The following is a 19,954-nucleotide window of genomic DNA, read 5'->3' on the forward strand; positions in this document are numbered from 1 at the left end:
CCCACAATTCTTTGCAAAATCAAGATTTTTTTTCCTTTTTTTTTTTTCACAAAATTGTCATATTATCAGTTTATTTCTCACACACAGCATATGCATACCACAAATTACACCCCAAAACACATTCTGCTATTACTCCCGAGTATGGCGATACCACATGTATGAGATTTTTATACAGCGTGGCCACATACAGATGCCCAACATGCAGGGAGCGCCATCAGGCGTTCTGGAGCACCCAGGACAATTAAATTTTTGATCATTTTTATTCCTATTACAAGGAATGTAAACATCCCTTGTAATAGGAATATGGGATGACAGGTCCTCTTTACAGTGAGATCTGGGGGTCAATAAGACCCCACATCTCACCTCTAGGCGGGGAAGCCTGAAATAAAAATAAAAAAATAAATAAAAAGATTCTGGCTTTGATCGTATTGGCGAGTTGGTAGAAGCACCAGAGGGCGGCGAGGGGGGGGGGGGGGGCATCTATGGCTGGGTATTGCAGGGTATCACCGAGTATGGCTGGGTATCTCCGAGTATGGCTGGGTATCTCCGTGTATGGCTGGGTATTGCAGGGTATCTCCAAGTATGGCTGGGTATGGCCATTTATGGCAGGGTATTGCAGAGTATTGGCGGGGTATTGCAGAGTATTGGTGGGTATTGCAGAGTATTGGCCGGTATTGCAGAGTATTGGCGGGTATTGCAGAGTATTGGCTAGTATTGCAGAGTATTGGTGGGTATTGGAGAGTATTGGCAGGTATTGGAGAGTATTGGCAGGTATTGGAGAGTATTGGCGGGTATTGCAGAGTATTGGGGGGTATTGCAGAGTATTGGGGGGTATTTCAGAGTATTGGCTGGTATTGCAGAGTATTAGCTGGCATTGCAGAGTATTAGCTGGTATTGCAGAGTATTGCCAGGGTATGGAGGGGTTAAATTCGGTGAGCAGCGATGTGGGCACTGCAGATGCAGCCCACAGCGCTGCTGACACCGATCTCTTTCCCCTCCGCTGTACCGATCGGTACACAGTAGGGGAGGGAGGAACCGGCGTCATGTTATGACGCCGGTTTGTTTACAAGTGATCACTCCGTCATTTGACGGAGCGATCACGTGGTAAACACCCGCGATGAGCGGCTGTTTACCGTGATCCGTGATGCGCCGGGTCCACTGGACCCGGCGGTCACGGATGCTCTCGTGTGCGCGTCCCAGGGGGCGCGCGAGAGCAGAATTCTGGGAGGCTGTTAATTAACGGCCTCTCAGAGTTAAACAACCACCCTGAAGCCGTTAATCGGCTTAAGTGGTTAAAGCAGAGTTCCACCCAAAAGTGGAACTTCTGCTTATCTGACCCCCTTCCCCTCCAGTGCCACATTTAGCACCTTTTAGGGGGGGGGGGCGTGTACCGTTTTTTTGCAGGTACCCCGTCTTCACTTCTGGGAGACCGGGCCACAGCGAATTATATCAGCAGCTCGGCCCCCCTCCTCCTCCCTCCCCTTCTGTCGGGCCAGTGAGAGCCGAAAAGTGATGCCGAAAAGGCTACACTGCCAGGTTCCCTTACCCGCAATGGCAACGGCAGCACCCAACCAGCTGTGCCGACATCACTGGACTCCAGGACAAGTGTCCTAATGTTAAAAGTTTACTGTCCTTATTCTTTATAGTATTCAAAAACAGCAAAAATATTAATAATAATATTAATAACTACCGTAGTCCAGTTCTGTGGCAGGCCATTTGTTGGTTGTCCAGAAGTATGGTGTCTAGAAAACAAAAATTACAAATGCATTAGTCCAGTTTTTCTCAACCTTTTTACCCTAGAGGAACCTTTAAAATTATTTCCAGATCTCAGAAAACCTCTCCTAAAACCATTTTATTGGTGGTCGGTGGGAAAAATTACGCTTTCATGGTTAGTCAGTTGGGAGAATGCTCTTACTGTGGTGGTCCGATAGCCAGTTAAAAAAAAAAAAATCTAGTGTCTTACTGCTGGCTCTGCGAAGTGGCGTTGGACCCAGAACTGTGCAGGCACTATCAGATGGGAAGCCAATCAGCCACAGTTCAAGTAAACTGAGAAGCTGAGAAGAGGGTGGCTGTGGTTTTCCTCCATGTCCATAGACTTCCCTTTATGGAGCCTCAAATAGCAGATTCCTATATACACGCAAAAGTTTGTGGACACCTGACCATCACATCTACTATATCAGTGGTCATTAACTCTGTCCTCAGGGCCCACTAACAGGCCAGGTTTGCAAGATAACTGAAATACATCACAGGTGATATCATTTGCTGCTCAGTGATTGCAGTATTCTAGTCTGCATCTCCCCAAGGTAATACATAAAACCTGGCCTGTTAGTGGGCCCTGAGGACAGGGTTGATGACCACTGTACTATATGACCATAAGTATGTGGTTTATTACCACTACCATCATGACCGCTTGTCGTCTTTGGTGAACTTTAAGCCTTGGAACGTTGCTTTCACCATCACTTTTAATTTTTCCTTGTGCCAGGTTCATGTTCTGCTTTAAGATACGAATGCCATTTTTTGGATGTCATCCATCCACCATGTTCTTCTTCTGCTTTCTTCCACAATCTTGCATAGCTCCTCTCCAGATGTCTTTATTGGTACAAATGTGCCATTTCGTTTTGTTACAAATTGAAATCCGGGCAAAATTTTTGTTACTTAGAGATTCGGATGTATCCAAATTTCTGAATCACAAATAGTAACGAATTTCAATGAATTTGGATTTAATTAGAACAAAAGGAATGATCCAAATTAGAATTTGAAAATTAATGTTCTCTCGACTCCCCCCAGTGCTCCCCCTGTTCTCCCCCCCCCCCCAGTGCTCTCCCCCAAGTTCCCCCGCCATTGCTCTCCCCCCCTGTTCTCCCCCCAAGTGCTCTCCACTCCCCCCAGTGCTCTCCCCCCTGTTCTACCCCCCAGTGCTCTCCACTCCCCCAGTGCCCTCCCCCCCGCCCCCCCCCCAGCGCTCTGCACTCCCCCAGTGCTCTCCTCCCTGTTCTTCCCCCCCAAATGCTCTCCCCCTGTTCTTTCCCCCCAGTGCTCCCCCCCTGTTCTCCCCCCAGTGCTTTCCCCCCTGTTCCCCCCCAGTGCTTTCCCCCCTGTCGTCCCCCCAGTGCTCTTCCCCCTGTTCTCCCCCCAGTGCTCTCTCCCCCCTGTTCTCCCCCCAAGTGCTCTCCACTCCCCCCAGTGCTCTCCCCCCTGTTCTCCCCCCAGTGCTCTCCACTGCCCCAGTGCCCTACCCCCCCTGTTTCCCCCAGCGTTCTGCACTCTCCCCCCTGTTCTCCCCCCCAGTGCTCTCCCCCCTGTTCTCCCCCCAGTGCTCTCCCCCCTGTTCTTCCCCCCCAAGTGCTCTCCCCCCTGTTCCCCCCCCCCAGTGCTCTCCACTCACCCCAGTGCTCTCCCCCCCCCCAGTTCTTCCCACCCAGTGCTCTCCACTCCCCCAGTGCTCTCCCCCCTGTTCTTTCCCCCCCAGTGCTCTCCCCCTGTTCTCCCCCCAGTGCTTTCCCCCCTGTCCCCCCCCAGTGCTCTCCCCCCCTGTTCTCCCCCCAGTGCTCTCTCCCCCCGTTCTCCCCCCAAGTTCTCTCCACTCCCCCCAGTGCTCTCCCCCTGTTCTACTCCACAGTGCTCTCCCCCCTGTTCTCCCCCCAGTGCTCTCCACTCCCCCAGTGCCCTACCCCCCTGTTCCCCCCAGCGCTCTGCACTCTCCCCCCTATTCTCCCCTCAGTGTTCTCCCCCCTGTTCTCCCCCCCAGTGCCCCCCCTGTTCTCCCCCCCAGTGCTCTCCCCCCTGTTCTTCCCCCCCAAGTGCTCTCCCCCCTGTTCCCCCCCAGTGCTCTCCACTCGCCCCAGTGCCCCCCCAGTTCTTCCCACCCAGTGCTCTCCACTCCCCCAGTGCTCTCCCCCCTGTTCTTTCCCCCCCCCAATGCTCTCTCCCCGTTCTCCCCCCCCCAAGTGTTCTCCACTCCCCCAGTGCTCTCCACCCCCCCAGTGCTCTCCCCCCTGTTCTTTCCCCCCCAGTGCTCTCCCCCTGTTCTTTCCCCCCCAGTGCTCTCCCCCCGTTCTTCCTCCCCCAGTGCTCTCCACTCCCCCCAGTGCTCTAACCCCTGTTCCCCCCCATGCTCTCCACTCCCCCCAGTGCTCTACCCCCTGTTCTTTTGCCCCCCCCAGTGCTCTACGGCTCGCCCCATCACTCTCCAGCCCCCACCCCAGTGCTCTTCAGCCCCCCATTTTCCCCACCCCTGTTCTTTCTGGCCCCCTGGTGCTCTCCAGCACCCCCCCCAGTGCTCTCTACGCCTCCGTGCTCTCCACCCCTGTTCTTTTTGGCTCCCCCCAGCACTCTCCACTCCCCACCCCTGTACTCTCCACTCCCCCTGCATTTTGCCCCCACCCATGTGCTCTCTAACCCTACCAGTGCTCTCCACCCCCATAGTGCTCTCCAGTCCCCCGTGCTTTCCACCTCTGTTCTTTCTGGCCCCCACTGGTGCTCTCATGCTCCCCCCCCATTGCTCTCCACTCCCCCCTGCTCTTTGTACCCCCCCCCAGTACTCTCCAGCCCCCATGCTCTCCACCCCTGTTTTTCTCCCCCCCCCCCCCAGTGCTCTTCACCATCCCACACTCTTAGCCCCCCCAGTGCTCTCAGCCTACTGTGCTCTCCACCTCTGTTCTTTTTGGACCCCCAGTGCTCTCAAGTCCCCTCCCCCCCAGTGCTCTCCGCTCCCCACTCCTGTGATCTCCACTCCCCCCTGCTCTTTGAGGACCGCTCAAGGTGCAGGTGGCCAGGGACCACTCCATCTCACAGCAAACAGATCCTCTGGAAGGAGCACCGTCTCCATCCAAAACAAAAACAGACCCTGCCTGCTGCTGGCCATCATGGATATTCTGCTGGCATGCAAGGTCTGTACCGAGCATCAACAACACACCTTCCCCCAGACAGGGACTGCAGACTGGGACATGGGGCACAGGAGGGGCTGCAATGATGGGCACAGTGAGACTGCATTCACGGCACAGTAAAGCTGCATTTGATGGACACAGTGAGGCTGCAATGGTGGGCACAGTGAGGCCGCATTGATGGGGACAGTGAGGATGCATTTGATGGGCACTGCTGAGGCTGCATTGAGCTCTTGTATTATGTCTGCAGTCTCTGACCATTTCCTGTATCATGTCTGCAGTCTCTGAGGGAGTCTGGAATTTGAATATATATATATAATATATATATAAAGCCCTATGTGATTTCATATCTATATCTAATACTCTCTTCATCAAATGTGCTTTAAAATGTATGGTTTTCCCTTTCATGAACAAGAAAATAATGACGTTATGCTGTTGGGCTGGTATAATAATGCTGTGGGGCTGGTATGAAATTTTTTCCAGGGCTGGTTTTTATTCCCAGTCCGGCCCTGTCATCCATGACCATGCTTGTCCATTGGATTTTCAAGGTCCTTCTGTAGCAGTTAAAACTTGTCATCTTCTTTTTTGGGACCTAATATGGGAAAACATTTCTGCGCTATACCTGATGTGGAGATGTCAATGGCGCACCATCAGCAGAAGTTGTATATAAATGATTTATTTAGCAACATAAAACAAAGCAGCGTTTTGGGGATGCTGAGGACCCCTTTCTCAGGAAGGTAGTGCGATCACTGGAAGAAGGCCCTTTTCTATTCCAGCGTGGCCTTCCCCTGGAACCATTTTGGGGACCTAAACCACCAAAACAAACACTAAAATTCAAATCTGGTCATACCCCCAAAAAAAATAAAGTCCAAATCCATTGTCATCCAAAATTGCTAATCAATATTGTAATCCAATGCTGAACTAAAAAAAAAAAAAAAACAGGCGTGCTTAGAAACCTTTTTTGGGCATCTCGCGGTGACACGGGCAGAGATGTTGCACTATATTTAGCTCCCCTGCTATTAGGAAACAAGATTTGGTCAGATCCTGTGTTTCAGGCTAGTTAAATCAATCTTCTCCCAGACGAGCCCGTCTCTTTGTTTTGTTTTATGCCCCCCCCGGAGAAGCAGCATTGCGTCTGCCAGGCCCATAGTGTTACTGACAGACTGTGGTAATTACAGAGCGACGGCACTACTCCTTGCCATATTGGGAGCAGCTCCTGTCACAATAAATGTCCCGTTGTGAGTATCTCTGGATGTTCCTAACTAAAACTGTTCCTGACATAATCCTCTGATTTGCTCCAAATTTAGCAGCGCGTACCTTAAGGGCAGTGCCCTTGTTATCTCGGCACTGCCAGCCTCTCATTTGTGCCAGGGATTTGTAGTCTACAAATATTCATTATATGGCCGAAACAACTATTTAAAGGAAAAAAAAACTCTTAAAGAAAGAAGAAAAAAAGGTCATCTTGAGCTGTTATACTGCTGCCTATGTGCTAGGTATTATTTTCTTGCCTTTGTGGTCGAGTCACCACATTTTCTAAGACTCAAATACATTTTTATGTGGGGCATATGTGCAAAAGATTATATGAGATTTATAATTATCATATTCTAAAATTCATATACTAATGTTAGAAATGTACAGTATCTCACAAAAGTGAGTACACCCCTCACATTTTTGTACATGTTTTCTTTTATCTTTATTATATCTTTTCATGTGACAACACTGAAGAAATTACACTTTATAAAAATGTAAAGTAGTGAGTGTACAGCTTGTATAACAGTGTAAATTAGCTGTCCCCTCAAAATTACACAACACACAGCCATTAATGTCTAAACTGCTGGCAACCAAAGTGAGAAGTGAAAATGTCCAAATTAGGCCCAAAGTGTCAATATTTTGTGGTGTGGCCACCATTATTTTCCAGCACTTCCTTAACCCTCTTGAGCATGGAGTTCACCAGAGCATCACAGGTTGCCACTATAGTCCTCTTCCACTCCTCCATGACGACATCACAGATCTGGTGGATGTTAGGGACCTTGCGCTCCTCCACCTTGAATGAATGAATGAATGAAATACTTATATAGCGCACAATGCGAACTGAATCGCCTCTAGGCGCTGTGGCGAGCTTTGATCATCTGCTAAAAGAGGAAGGTCTTGAGTTTTTTCCTAAAAGCCAGGTGATTTTCTTCCAGGCGGATGTTTATTGGTAGAGCATTCCATAGCCGAGGCCCTTGGACCTTCCATTTGAGGATGTCCCACAGATGCTCAATAGGGTTTAGGTCTGGAGACATGCTTGGCCAGTCCATCACCTTTACCCTCAGCTTCTTTAGCAAGGCAATGGTCATCTTGGAGGTGTGTTTGGGGTCGTTATCATGTTGGAATACTGCCCTGCGGCCCAGTCTCCTAAGGGAGGGGATCATGCTCTGCTTCAGTATGTCACAGTACATGTTGGCATTCGTGGTTCCCTCAATGAACTGTAGCTCCCCAGTGCTGGCAGCACTCATGCAGCCCCAGACCATGACACTCCCACCACCATCCTTGACTGTAGGCAAGACACACTTGTCTTTGTACTCCTCACCTGGTTGCTGCCACCATCTGAACCAAATAAGTTTATCTTGGTCTCATCAGACCACAGGACATGGTTCCAGTAATCCATGTCCTCAGTCTGCTTGTCTTCAGCAAACTGTTTGCAGGCTTTCTTGTACATCATCTTTAGAAGAGGCTTCCTTCTGGGATGACAGCCATGCAGACCAATTTGATGCAGTGTGTGGCGTATGGTCTGAGCACTAACAGGCTGACCCCCCCCCCCCCCACCCCTTCCACCCCTTCCACCTCTGCAGCAATGCTGACAGCACTCATATGTCTATTTCCCAAAGACAACCTCTGGATATGACGCTGAGCACATGCACTCAACTTCTTTGGTTGACCATGGCGAGGCCTGTTCTGAGTAGAACCTGTCTTGGTAAACCGCTGTATGGTCTTGGCCACCATGCTGCAGCAATCTTCTTATAGCCTAGGCCATCTGTATGTAGAGCAAAAATAATTTTTTTCAGATCATGTCATGTTGAACTTCCAGTGACCAGTATGAGAGAGTGAGAGCGATAAAACCAAATTTAACACTCCTGCTCCCCATTCACACCTGAGACCTTGTAACACTGAGTCACATGACATTGGGGAGGGAAAATGGCTAATTGGGCCCAATTTGGACATTTTCACTTAGGCGTGTACTGATTTTGTTGCCAGCGGTTTAGACATTAATGGCTGTGTGTTGAGTTATTTTGAGGGAACAGCAAATTTACACTGTTATACAAGCTGTACACTCACTGCTTTACATTGTAGCAAAGTGTCATTTCTTCAGTGTTGTCACATGAAAAGATAGAATAAAATATTTACAAAAATGTGAGGGGTGTACTCACTTTTGTGAGATACTCTCTATCTATCTATCTATCTATACAGTGCATTGCGAAAATATTCGGCCCCCTTGAACTTTTCAACCTTTTGCCACATTTCAGGCTTCAAACATAAAGATATAAAATTTAATTTTTTTGTGAAGAATCACCAACAAGTGGGACACAATTGTGAAGTGGAACAAAATCTATTGGATATTTTAAACTTTTTTAGCAAATAAAAAACTGAAAAGTGGTGCGTGCAAAATTATTCGGCCCCTTTACTTTCAGTGCAACAAACTCACTCCAGAAGTTCAGCGAGGATCTCTGAATGATCCAATGTTGTCCTAAATGACTGATGGTGATAAATAGAATCCACCTGTGTGTAATCAAGTCTCTGTATAAATGCACCTGCTCTGTGATAGTCTCAGGGTTCTGTTGAAAGCGCAGAGAGCATCATGAAGACCAAGGAACACACCAGGCAGGTCCGTAATACTGTTGTGGAGAAGTTTAAAGCCGGATTTGGATGCAAAAAGATTTCCCAAGCTTTAAACATCCCAAGGAGCACTGTGCAAGCGATCATTTTGAAATGGAAGGAGTATCAGACCACTGCAAATCTACCAAGACCTGGCTGTCCCTCTAAACTTTCAGCTCAGACAAGGAGAAGACTGATCAGAGATGCAGCCAAGAGGCCCATGATCACTCTGGATGAACTGCAGAGAACTACAGCTGAGGTGGGAGAGTCTGTCCATAGGACAACAATCAGTCGTACACTGCACAAATCTGGCCTTTATGGAAGTGTGGCAAGAAGAAAGACATTTCTCAAAGATATCCATAAAAAGTCTCGTCTAAAGTTTGCCACAAGCCACCTGGGAGACACACCAAACATGTGGAAGAAGGTGCTCTGGTCAGATGAAACCAAAATCGAACTTTTTGCCCACAATGCATATGCATATGTTTGGCGTAAAAGCAACACAGCTCATCACCCTCAACACACCATCCCCACTGTCAAACATGGTGGTTGCAGCATCATGGTTTGGGCCTGCTTTTCTTCAGCAGGGACAGGGAAGATGGTTAAAATTGAGGGGAAGATGGATGCAGCCAAATACAGGACCATTCTGGATGAAAACCTGTTGGAGTCTGCAAAAGACCTGAAACTGGGACGGAGATTTATCTTCCAACAAGACAATGATCCCAAACATACAGCAAAATCTACAAAGGAATGGTTCACAAATAAACGTATCCAGGTGTTAGAATGGCCAAGTCAAAGTCCAGACCTGAATCCAATCGAGAATCTGTGGAAAGAGCTGGAAACTGCTGTTCACAAACGCTCTCCATCCAACCTCACTGAGATCGAGCTGTTTTGCAAGGAAGAATGGGCAAGAATTTCAATCTCTCTTTCAATGTGCAAAACTGATAGAGACATACCCCAAGCGACTTGCAGCTGTAATCGCAGCAAAAGGTGGCTCTACAAAGTATTAACGCAAGGGGGCCGAATAATTTTGCACGCCCCACTTTTCATTTTTTTATTAGTTAAAAAAGTTTCAAAAATCCAATAGATTTCGTTCCACTTCACAATTGTGTCCCACTTGTTGGTGATTCTTCACAAAAAATAACAATTTTATATCTTTATGTTTGAAGCCTGAAATGTGGCAAAAGGTTGAAAAGTTCAAGGGGGCCGAATACTTTCGCAAGGCACTGTATATATATATATATACATTTGTGTGAAAAAGTATTTGCCCCCTTTCTAATTTTTTTTTTTTTGCATATTTGTCACATTTAAATGATTTAGCTCATCAAACAAATTTTATTATTACACAAAGATAACCCAAGTAAATGCAAAATGCAGTTTTTAAATTATGGTTTAATTTATTAAGGCAAAAAATCGGTCCAAACCTGCCTGGCTTTATATGAAAAAGTAATTGCCCCCGACCTCTAAACCTAATAACTGGTGTTGCCACCCTTGACAGCAACAACTTCAATCAAGCGATCAAAACAGCAGAGCAGGACAGACAAACAGAGAGATTGGAGCATGTGTGAAATGCAACATTACAAGCATGAGACTGCAGGCTTTCTGGCTTAAATCAGGTTTGGTCTCCATCCAGAGACTGACCACATTAATGACATTGCGGGTAGACAGACAAGGAGAATGCCACAGCCAAAAGCAGGATGCTGGAATGAGAAGCAGGAGGATTGCACGCTCCTGACACCAATTGCTTTGTGTGAATTTACATCTCTTAACCACTGCACTTTGCACAGATTGGCACCCTCTTGCTGCCTTCCCAGTTACTACAGGTGTCTTACATGCCAGTGTTCCTACTCCACCTATTCACCGATTCCCCTTCTGACTGTGATCACAAACATTTTACATTTGTCCATATGTGAGTTGCTGATTGCCATTGTTTTAATACATTTCTTAATATTTACTACACTTAGTCTGCAAAGTCTACTGTCTTTACCAAACTCAAACTCACAGTTAGCCTTAGACAGGATAGGGTCTAGTCACGGACGCCGTCCAAAATTTTGTTTCATTTAGTTCCGGCTCATTCCGTACGAAAAAAAAAAATTATTTCGTAATTCGTGTATGAAATTCAATTCGGATTCGTACGAAATACGAATTTTCGTTAGATTCGTAAAATAACGAAAGTTCGTTATGATGAATTTATCACTATGAGGGGCTCCCACCATCCCTGTGCTGTGCTGACTTCCTGGGTTTTTTACTTTTAGGTTTGTTAACCTTTCGTAACAATTAAGAATGTTCGTTATGACGAACTTATCATTATAATGGGTTCCCACCATTCCTGTGCTGTGCTGACTTCCTCTGATTGGTGAACAAAACACCAGTCATGTTTCTGTTAATTTGGATCCGAAATTCATTAACGAAATTTCGTATTTTTTATGAAATTCATAAGCATAGAAATTCCCATAGGGTTCCCACCAAACCTGTTCTGAGTTCCAGGATCTGAGTGTACACCCGCTGTGCCCATTATGAGGGGTTCCCACCATCCCTGTGCTGTACTGACTTCCTTTGATTGGTGAACAAAACACCAGTCATGTTTCTGTGAATTTGGATCAGAAATTCTGAAATTCGTTAACGCAATTTTGTATTTCGTATGAAATTCGTAAGCACAGAAATTCCCAGAGGGTTTCCACCATCCTGGTGCTGACTTCCTGGGTTTTTAACTTTTAGGTTCATTAACTTTTCGTAACAATTACGAATTTTCATTATGATGAATTTATCATTATGAGGGGTTTCCACCATCCCTGTGCTGTGCTGACTTCCTGGGTTTTTAACTTTTAGGTTCGTTAACTTTTCGTTAATTACGAATTTTTGTTATGAATTTGTATCCGAAAATTCGTAAACAAAATTTCTAGGGCTGTGGAAATTAAAGATTAATTCCTCGATTAATCGTTAATTTTTTTGATTGTTTAAAATTCTTTTGATCGGTACTCACCTCTCCGGCGGCTTCTGGATCTTCAGGGAGTTCCGTCGGAGATCCGGTGACGTCACGGACATCGAGGTCACTGGACTCCTCCCCCCTTCCCCAAGTGCCTCCGTTTGCTAACGAAGGGAAGGGGGGAGGAGTCCGGCGACCTTGAAGTTCTGATTGAACGTAACGCGTATATGGGGGAGGAGCTACGCATGAAGTCACCCGCTGCTGCCCTACGGAACTAACACGATTGTCGGCTTTACATGCTGTGTTTTTATCATCTTTATGTGAGTAGTTTGTGTTTGAACACAAAAATGAAATCTTATACTTAAGCGGTGAGCACTTAGATCTTTTCTTTCTACCCATGACCTGGTCTCCTTGCTGAGATCTAAGGAGACCTGAGAGAAGTTTATGGTCCGTGTTAACCCTTTTGATACCCAATTGCATGACCACCTGTTGGCACAGGGGTCCATGCCATAAGGTGAGAGTGATTAGTTAGACCAGAGGTGGAGGGATTGTCACGCTACTGTGGGAAAAAAATTACTTACATCAGTGCTACAGTTTGAATTTAAACTGTATTTGTGTGAACTGTGAAGTTAAGTCATGGATTGTGGAAACAAACTAGTGTCGGGTGATTGTATATAGTGTATACCACATTTACCACTGACTAATGCTGAGTTGCAATGCAAGGAGATCAGCTAAAAGTAGTTGGATCTGTATGTGCGTTATAATTAATCGAAATTAGTTGATTAATCGATTAATCGAACATGAAAATGTTAATCAGTAACAGCCCTAAAAATTTTGTATTTCGTACGGATTTCGTATGCATAAAAATTTGTATTTCGGATTCTTACGAATGTACGACTTTCTCGCACATGTCTAATAGGGTCATGGGACAAAGTAATACATGTAATTTGCCCCCCCCGGAGGAACAGAACACACTGATAAAAATGGAAGTGAGATTCCTTCTTTAGAAAGATTGAAGCAGTAATGTGATGGTGAACCTTGGCCCCCCCCCGATGTTTTGGAACTACATTTCCCATGATGCTCATGCACTCTGTAATGTAGTTGAGAATCATGGGAAATGTAGTTCCAAAACGTCTGGGGTGCCAAGGTTCACCATCACTGGGTCTGACCCTAGGGTGTGCTTTTGACAGCCTGGGCACACAGTAAGTAGGTTGAATGCCGTTGGTCATCATTCAACTCAGAACACCAGTGCCATCTAGTGGACAGCAGCACTAGATTGAATGTAAATCAGGGGTTGACTGACAACTCATGGTGCAATAGGAGATTATGGGGCCCCCAGGCAATCTGAGATTATGGGGCCACACAGTATACAATCACACACACACAGTATACAATCACACAGTATACACACACAGTATACAATCACACAGTATACACATACATGTACACACAGTATGCACAGACATGTTTCTATTGGCTGAGAAGGTACTGGAGAGGTGGGGCAGCTATAATATCAGGATTTATAGACCAAAAGGATGTCGGTAAGGGACATTTCAGAGACAGATGTAAAAAACACAAGTTTTTACATACTGTCCCTGGTTTTACTGAGGCTGGCAACCCTGATGCGGCCCCCTAGTAGCTCGGGGCCCTCGGGCAGTGCCCGAGTGGCCCAATGGTCAGTCTGCCCCTGATGTAAGTATAGCTGCAAAGGCTGCTTTACTACTGCTGGGTATTTATTTATTTTTTAAAACATAAAGTTTTGCTTTAAAATAAATTGATGAAAGTTCTGACTTCAGCATATCTGCAGTGTTTGCTAGACAGAAAATTTGTTTTTTTTGTTTTTTTTGTATTTGGCATTAGTCCTTTCCTAATGTAATTCATTACGCAGTTTGTAAGGAAGTTACAGATTTATACCTTATGACCTCAAGGCCATACAAAAAGTTTCATGTAATGAGAAGCTTGGAAAGGTGACGTAGCTCGAACTTTCTCTCTCCGTTCCGATCATTTGTTTCATAGCAGAATCTATTCTAATTCCAGCAATTTACAGCCTCCCTGGTCCTGGGGGTATAGGAAACTCCAATTATCTGACTATTTTCTCGGGTGAATCTGGTGGGAGAGGGAGCCCTGGGGCACAATATACGCTGATTGTTGAACTGCAGAGGAAATTAAACTCAGGAAGAGTCATCAATACAGTAGCAGGATGAGGAATGGCTTAACACCATGCAAGGCCACCCACAGAAAACCGTAAATCCGAACTCCAGGCTAACAGCTAAATACACATATAAAATATATATATATATATTAGGAAGCTGTTTTATCTGCCAAAGGATCTGTATTTTTGTCTATTCAGCCCTAAGATTCACACAGCTCTGCTATACAGTAAAGGAGGGTACCCCCTCAACCCCCAGCCTGGACAGTGAGAAGAGAAGCGTCAGACTGATCAGCTCATCTCTCTGCGACTCTGCTTGCTCCTCCTGTCAGCATGCTTTGGCTTAGCACATGCCTGATTTATTGTGCTGCTTCTCACTTTCCTGGTTTGAGCTCTGCTGTACAAGGCCTACAAGAGACTGATACCAGGTACTTATACTGCTTGTATTTAAATAAAAAAAAAGAATATCCTTTTCATATTGTTCATATTTTACTGATTAAAAAATAGGAAATTAACAAAATTAGTATTTTTAGTAGGAAAGCTTATAAATTGTAAATAAAATTATAGATTGCCCTTAAAGGAATCTGCACCTATAACATTCAGAGCAGGCTGCCCTGTGTATAATGACTAATGCATCCCATAGGCCTTCAAGGTAGGGTTGCCACCTGTCCAGGATTCACCCGGACAGACCGGGTTTTTAACCACTTGCCTACCAGGCCAATTCTGACATTTTACTGCTAAAAAAAATCATAATTTTTTTGCTAGAAAATTACATAGAGCCCCCAAACATTATATATGTTTTTTTTTTAGCAAAGACCCTAGAGAATACAATGGCGGTCATTGCACATTTTTATCTTGCACGTTATATGCGCAGCAATTTTTCAAATGCGTTTTTTTTGGAAAAAAAAAACAGTTTTGTGCTTTAAAAAATAAATAAAACAGTAAAGTTAGCCCGATTTCTTTTCATAATGTGAAAGACAAAGTTACGCTGAGTAAATAGATACCTAACATGTCACGCTTGAAAATTGCACACGCTTGTGGAATGGCGCCAAACTCTGCTACTTAAAAATCCCCTTAGGCGACGCTTCAAAAAATTTTACTGGTTACATGTTTTGAGTTACAGAGGAGGTCTAGGACCAAAATTATTGTTCTCACTCTAATGTTTGCGGCGATACCTCACGTGTGTGGTTTGAACACCGTTTTCATATGTGGGTGGGACTTACATATGCATTCACTTATGCGCTCGCGGGGGGGCACTTTAAAAAAATATAAATTTTTTTCATTGTTAATTTTACTTTATTTATTTTAGCTTGACACTTTACCCCCCCCCCCCCCCCAAAAAAAATTTTTTTGATCACTTTTATATCTATTACAAGGAATGTAAACATCCCTTGTAATAGGAATATGACATGACAGGACCTCTTTATAGTGAGATATGGGGTCAAAAAGACCCCGCATCTCACCACTAGGCTGGGAAGCCTGAAATAAAAAAAAAACAATCACCGCTTCCCAGCCGAAGTGGCACAGTTTTTTTTTTAATACAGAGGCTGGGCGTGACAACATAGCATAATGTCATAACATCGCGCCCGGCCTCTGAACGATCACAGAGACTCCGGTGACCATCTGGTCTGCTGGAAATCTCTATTCTGAACATCCAGTGTCCAACTCACCAATCGTAGCGGTGAGTCAGTAGAAGCACCGGAGGGCGGCGGGAGGACGTCCCCTCTTGCCTCCTGTAAGAACGATCAAGGGGCGGAACAGCCGCTATGATTGTTCTTATGGTGCACAGATTCACCGGCTCTAAATGATGATATCTGAATGATGTCTGTAGCTACAGGCATCATTCAGATATCCCCTCTTAAAGCCGAGGACGTCATTTGGCGTACAGTGGGCGGGAAGCAATCATGTGTCCGGGTTTCAGGCGGACTGAAACCCAGACACATTATTCAGACCAGACTGTGGCTCCCCAAGTAACCAAGATAGTCACACACAAATTTGTTCAGGGAGCTGCGGGCAAGTCTGGGGGGAAGTTTCGGCATCACTGAGTGGCAGGGCGATGACGTCAGCAAGAGCAATTTGGCCACACCCATTGTTCACTGCCGCAAGAAAAAGGGCACCGCATTACTACTCTCTTTGGGGCATCCCAAGGTGTCCGAGGCCACTAAAGTGTTCAGGTATGGCTTGAATAAAAGGTGGCGACCCTACTGCAAGGGCAGGTGGGTGTTCATGCTGGCCCGACCACCCTCAAGCAATGAGGTCAGGCAGTGAGTGTCCAAAATGGTAGCGCGGCTTGGCATCATGCTTGCTGCTAAAGAGGAAAGGGGGCAGAAGGAGATGAATGGCGCAAACACCCATAGGGGTCTGGGAGCAGTTAGGGAAGGTCTTCTAACCCAGCCAAGCATCTGCTCCATCAGATGGTGGACAACCGGAATGTTCGGGGGTCTTCAATGATCATGAATGAGGTCATCATCTGATCCTGCTAAAAAAAATACTGATTACCCTTATTGGAATCAGCACCTATAACATTTAAAGCAGGCTGCCCTGTGTATAATGACTAATGCATTCCATAGACCTGCAAGGGCAAGTGGGTGTTCATGCTGACCCGACCATTTAGCAGCAACAATAATGGCAAGCCGAGCTGCCATTTTGGATATTCGCAGCCTGAACCTATTGCTTGAGGATGGTCAGGTCAGCATGAACACCCACCTGCCCTGGCCGGCCTATGGGATGCATTAGTCATTATACACAGGGCAGCCTGCTTTGAATGTCATAGGTGCTGTTTCCGTTAAAGGCAATCAGTATTTTTTTGGTGGGATTGGGTGATGACCTCACAATGGGAATGCATCCATGAACTTCCTGGTTGGCCGCCGTCTGGTTAAATTGCGTTGGATTCAAATTCTGCGTCTTATTGAAGAGTTAAGCTGCCTGTGGATGCTGCCAAGTCTGCAGGTGCCCATATTGTCCAGACAGACTGGGTCTAAGGAGGGGAGTCAATGCATAAAGAGGCTTTTGAAACAGAACAGGAATAACAGGAGTATCAGAGCTTACAAGGAAAATTTCCATGTTGTAACAAAGCGTTCTTTTGCGTTCTGCCTTCGCTAATCTGTATTCGTTTGCACGTTAACAATATCGAGTTCTACTTTCTAATCTCCACCCGAGTCCTCGGAGGAAAACCTGCATTCTGATTCCCCTCGGGTAAAGCTTGGCATTGACTAGTTACAAGAACAGCTGGATCACTTCCTCCCCTGAACTCCCCTGTGGACCACCGATATAAATAGAATCCAGGGACACGGAGGACTAAAATAGTAGAACGTTTACTTCCATTCCCGTAAAAACATACTGCAGAAATGTCTACGTGTGTCATGTATGATAAATGATGCGGCTAATGGACCAGTTGGCGGACTGTTTATAGCAGAAAGTAACTCCTGGACATTTTTATCACAGGAAGATGTTTCTCCCATATACACTATATTACCAAAAGTATTGGGACGCCTGCCTTTACACGCCCATGAACTTTAATGGCATCCCAGTCTTATGCCCCATAAGAAGAAAAATACGTATCGGCCTAAACTGAGGGAAAAAAAATGTTTTTTTTTTTATAGATTTTTGGGGGATATTTATTATAACAAAAAGTAAAAAATAATGTGTTTTTTTCAAAATTGTCGCTCTATTTTTGTTTATAGCGCAAAAAATAAAAACCACAGAGGTGATCAAATACCACCAATAGAAAGCTGTATTTGTGGGAAAAAAAGGACGTCAATTTTGCTTGGGAGCCACGTCGCACGACCGTGCAATTGTCAGTTAAAGCGACGCAGTGCCGAATCGCAAAAAGTGGTCTGGTCTTTGGCCAGCAAAATGGTTCGGGGCTGAAGTGGATATACTATGCTATTATTCTTCTGTGGATTACCTGGAATCTGTACGGGGAATCGTCAGCTCTCAGAATGAGGTTCCTGGGGTCCTTTAGGGGGTAGATGTATCCGTACTTCACAAGCAAGTTCCCAAGGTGTAGAGACTCTGTAAAACAGAGAAATGGATATTCATAGCATAATAAACATCTATGGGATCAATTAAAGGAACAGGTTACTATATCCAGAACAAGCGTGCAGATTAGGAGTCCTGGCTTCACTTGCTGCATGCTTGTTGTAGAGATGTGACCCAGAATGCCAAAGACCAGCTTCTGCATTGTTCTTATGACAAGTTTTCTTTAATAAAGAAAAGCATAGTGCATCGACATAAAGACTAAAAAACAAACAAAAAACACCAACTAGAATTCATCTGACTACTGAAAACTGAAATTTGGTTGCATCTGTAACATATTGTGATGGCACAAGGCGTACAGGTATGTACAGTAATTGGTATTTTTTTTAGTAATATCTTTATTACCAAAAAAGATACAGTCAACAGTCAAAGTATGCAATATCAACAAATATCACAGTCAAAAAACACAGATAGGGTCACATAAGCAGAGAGGTGGAACATCATACTCAGTGCTGCACATTATAGGCAGTCATAAAAAACTATTACGGCCGTGGACACCTACTGAATTCCTGAAAGGAGAGGTACCCCTGAGCGACCTCACCCGACAAACCATACAAATCTGGACCCAAATGAATTCCTTCAAGACCCTATCTCCCATGAAGGGACCCATGACTCCACTGTTTGGAACTCCGGCTTTTCCACCGGCCTTACAGGGAGCGAGTTTTGGACCTTGGTGTAAGGAGGACCACAGACGGCTTGCCCAAGTCCTAAGTTCAGACCCCTCTCTAACTCTTAACATTCCCTCTGACCCATCTTCTCATGCCTCGACGCACTGGCTGCAGAGGCAACAGGTGATTTCCTTCATTCGCATTTTCCCATCGTTACCTAATGTACTCACTGACTTAACGGACTTGGAGGGCATGCTGCTCCAGGCCGCCCCTCCTACACATGTAGTCTCTCAATTATATTCTCTCTTACATGTGGCTTATAATCCTGACCTTCCACCATACACACATGCATGGAAGGAAGACCTGGGCCACTCCATCTCGCCTGTAGACTGGCAAAAGTGCTTCATACTGACCCACAAAATGTCTATAGCCTCCAATTCTCAAGAAAAGGGGTTCAAGCTGTTGACCCGTTGGTACAGATGCCCTTCGACTTTGCACCAAATAAACTCGGCACTTCCGGATACTTGCTGGCGTTGCTTGTCATCTAAGGGAACCTTACTTCACATTTGGTGGGAATGCCCCCCTGTGAGGAAGTTCTGGCAAAAGATCCTCGACTTGTACTGCAGACTCATGGCGACCTCAATCACACCCTCTTCTGAGGTGGCTCTGCTATCTCTGCTCCCGGGACCACTTAAGTCAGTCAAGAAAGACGTTCTGCGTCACTTTTTGGCGGCTGCAAGAACGGTGTTGCCCAGACATTGGAAGTCGACGAGCATGCCTTCCTTGGGGGATTGGGCAATTGAAGTGGACCGAATTAATAGTTTGGAAAGAATGTTGTCGCAGGAAACGGGTAGGGAGGAACAATTCTCCAAGACCTGGACCTCATGGTCTATGTTTCGATATTCCTCAGAGTTTATCTCGTGGGCCACAGAGGACTCTACCGATACACCTGTGTGATCAGTGTGGAATGTCTACCTCTTGATCCTTAAGCTCTTTACTGTCCTGACCCCTCTTTCCTTACTCTCTCCCCCCTTTCTTCCCTCCCTTATACATGTTGCAGTAATACCCGACTACTTAATTTATGACCTCCAGTCTCATTAGACCGGAATGGTGGCACATACAGAGCTTCCCCCCCCAGAGATAACGTTGCCAGAATAGGAACAATAGCCCTAGTCTACCTGTAATGTGTGGGCATCACTTGTTGAGAGGATAGTGGTGTGCACACACCCATTTTACCTTAGACTAAACATTATAGGACTACAGCAGGGATAGGCAATTAGCAGACCTCCAGCTGTTGCAAAACTACAACTCCCATCATGCCTCTGCCTCTGGGTGTCATGTTTGTGGCTGTCAAAGTCTTGCTATGCCTCATGGGACTTGTAGTTCTGCAACAGCTGGAGGTCCGCTAGTTGCATATCCCTGGACTACAGGCTCCTCTACCATACTACACAAATCGAAGCTCAAAAACCATTTTAACCTCGTGATAGTTCGACACCAC

At 45.7% G+C, this 19,954-nt stretch overlaps 1 protein-coding gene across 2 annotated transcripts in view; it reads right to left on the reverse strand.

Moving 5' to 3' along the window:
- Positions 1–19,954, reverse strand: part of RGS11 (regulator of G protein signaling 11) — a 203,456-nt gene that overhangs the window by 115,948 nt on the left and 67,554 nt on the right. For both annotated transcript variants that reach the window (XM_077449487.1, XM_077449488.1), the window contains exons 4-5: positions 17,718–17,824; positions 1,691–1,742 (exon numbers count right to left, since the gene is read on the reverse strand). In XM_077449487.1, the coding sequence (XP_077305613.1) occupies positions 1,691–1,742; positions 17,718–17,824 (159 nt within the window). The remainder of the gene's footprint in view (positions 1–1,690; positions 1,743–17,717; positions 17,825–19,954) is intronic.

Source organism: Lithobates pipiens, unplaced genomic scaffold, assembly GCF_037356315.1.
Source record: "Lithobates pipiens isolate NorthernLeopardFrog02 unplaced genomic scaffold, aLitPip1_a1.2 Scaffold_22, whole genome shotgun sequence".
Classification (NCBI taxonomy): Eukaryota; Metazoa; Chordata; class Amphibia; order Anura; family Ranidae; genus Lithobates; species Lithobates pipiens.